A 2,318-nucleotide genomic window follows, 5' to 3' on the forward strand; every position below is an offset into this window, starting at 1 on the left:
CTGTGACCTAGCCACGTAGAATTAAGGGTAGTATCTTGCAGTCATTCTAAAGAAAATGGAGTAATTCTTGTTCAGTGTAACGTTGGACGTATGCCTAACGAAGGTGGATGCAAATACTTTCAATGTTATGTTGACCGCCAGAGAGTAGAGTGAATGAGCAGGAAAGTCGATGCGAGTACGGTACAGCTCAAACATTGAAAATCACTTATAAGAGTAATAGAGGAAAGTAGATGTTTACTCACGCATTTTAAGAATGCCACATTTTGTCAATTCTAGCCTATTCATGAGATCTATAGCATCCAACCCATCCTTCTGGTTGGCACACCTACGTGAGGTGGTTGAGGCTAAGGAAGATACACTTTTAGAGTCAGCGGTGAATGTAGATGTAAATGCAGAGACAACTGTGGAGGTAAGGCACATTGAATCCCAATCGACGCCAGCTGTTTCAGTCGAAATGGGTTGAACATCGTTAGCTTGGAACAAAAAAGAATGTGAGGGAGAATGAAGCGCTAATTAAACATAGCACAAATTGTATAGCCAGCAGAGAAATTCGGGTGGCAAGAAATTCCACTTATTAAATTTTGTCTCAGGGTAGACAATTCACAACTAGCAAAGAGCAAAGTAAGCACAGTGTACACACACGCAAATTCAAGTTTCATATGACCTATCCTGCACATAACTTAGTTATGGAAACTAAAGTGAAGAGGAGAGAATGCAAGAAAGGCAAACTGAAGGAAGGTGAAAGATGGAAAAGGTGGAATAATAACTTACCTGTTTTTTTCATTTTCATCGCTCACCGACTTCTTTAGCCTTAATCTTAAGGGATTGTTGGTAGGAACACATTTCCATTTTCGGTCCTTTTGACTATCCCTATCATTGCATGAAATGGGGGCAGTGTCAGAGCCAGGGGCCGAGACGAAAGGAAGCTCGTCAAACATTGATGTCATCGTTTGTCTCTCGGCTTAATTAACTGACTGTCAGTCACCCAAACCGGATCTTAAATACATGTACTTACGATCTTTTGACCACAGATAGAAAAAGGGGCTATCACAGCCCTAATGTCACTGGACTACACTGAGCATTCGTTAATGGCATGCATCTGATTGGACGATCAACAGCTGAGTTGAAGTCAAACTGTGTTGTCAAGGCAGTCAGTTGACCAAATTCTTGATTAATCTTGTCAAGTTGACTTGTTAACACTCGGTAGTTCTGCTCCAAACATTAGCCCTCTTCAAGCTGATTTGAGGAAACTTCCGATGATTTCAGCTAAATAGCCCATTTGCAATTTGATTTCTTTCCTGTCATAACAAACACGGAGAATATAAGCTGGGGTGCTATCATAGAAGCACTTCAACTCTTCCCTAACGCCACTTCATAAGGATGCTACATTACTTTGCAGCTTCAGACACATATTTCACATTTACTTTAACGAGCTATAGGCTTGAGTTACACGAAAGGCTTGAACCCGTCTTCCAGGTCGATTTTTCTATTAGTAATCGGCATTCACAAGAGTGTGGTAGAGGCTCTAGGACATTTAACCATTTACCACGAATCAAGGATTATTAAGGGCTCATCTATTTCAGCCGCGTCTAATTCCGTTACATTTACGGCATCCGTCTGACGACTTTAGTCAGGTATTATATATAATATGAATGGTACTGACCCGAGGCCTAATAACATTGAAAATTTTTTGATTCTCGGAATTTTACAGCCCACGTGCATTTTTTGCAAATCAGCAAAGCCATCCAGATTCTACTGAGAATCAGATGCCGTGAGAAGGGGCTATGGATGAGTTAAAGCATTATGTCGATTAATGCGATTTGATCTGCTGCAGATTGCAGTCAAAAGGCGTTAGTTGAATAGAATGGTTTGGAGAAATCGCTTTGATGTGTCATGTTACTCAGGATGCAAAACCCCCAAAACTTTGCGCTGAATTAACATAAATTTAGTTTTATTAGTCTGCATTTATATTTGTAATCATTTTGCCATCCTTGCTAAAAATAGCTTTTAATATTCATAACCTGGTCTCACTTTGTAATGTATTGTCAAAGCTTGAGTTCCATTCCCTTTCATTGTTTTCCTTTTCAGTATCGACAACAGGTATAATTGAAGATCTCATGTTGTTTTAGATTCATGCCACCTTCGAGAATATTTGCACACAGGTGCAAATGCTACTGAAGGCTAGCCGTCGAATAACATCCAGCGCCAACACAATCTCCTCAGCCAATGGCAACATTTTAGCGCATAGAATCGGGCAAAACTCTCTCTACTGATTGGTTGGTGATAAACCACGCAAAAACCACAAAACTTAGTGACTA

At 40.2% G+C, this 2,318-nt stretch overlaps 1 protein-coding gene across 1 annotated transcript; it reads left to right on the forward strand. All coding sequences in view use genetic code 11, as the record gives it.

The window, feature by feature from the left end:
- Positions 1 to 253: 253 nt before the first annotated feature.
- On the forward strand, positions 254 to 809 carry EGR_10596 (hypothetical protein; the record flags this gene model as incomplete). Its single annotated transcript, XM_024499845.1, has 2 exons — positions 254 to 409; positions 591 to 809. 2 exons carry the CDS (start codon positions 254 to 256, stop codon positions 807 to 809), a joined length of 375 nt encoding a protein of 124 aa, XP_024345750.1.
- Between the last annotated feature and the right edge of the window lie 1,509 nt (positions 810 to 2,318).

The sequence above is a fragment of the Echinococcus granulosus genome (genome assembly GCF_000524195.1).
Source record: "Echinococcus granulosus chromosome Unknown EG_S00238, whole genome shotgun sequence".
NCBI lineage: Eukaryota > Metazoa > Platyhelminthes > Cestoda > Cyclophyllidea > Taeniidae > Echinococcus > Echinococcus granulosus.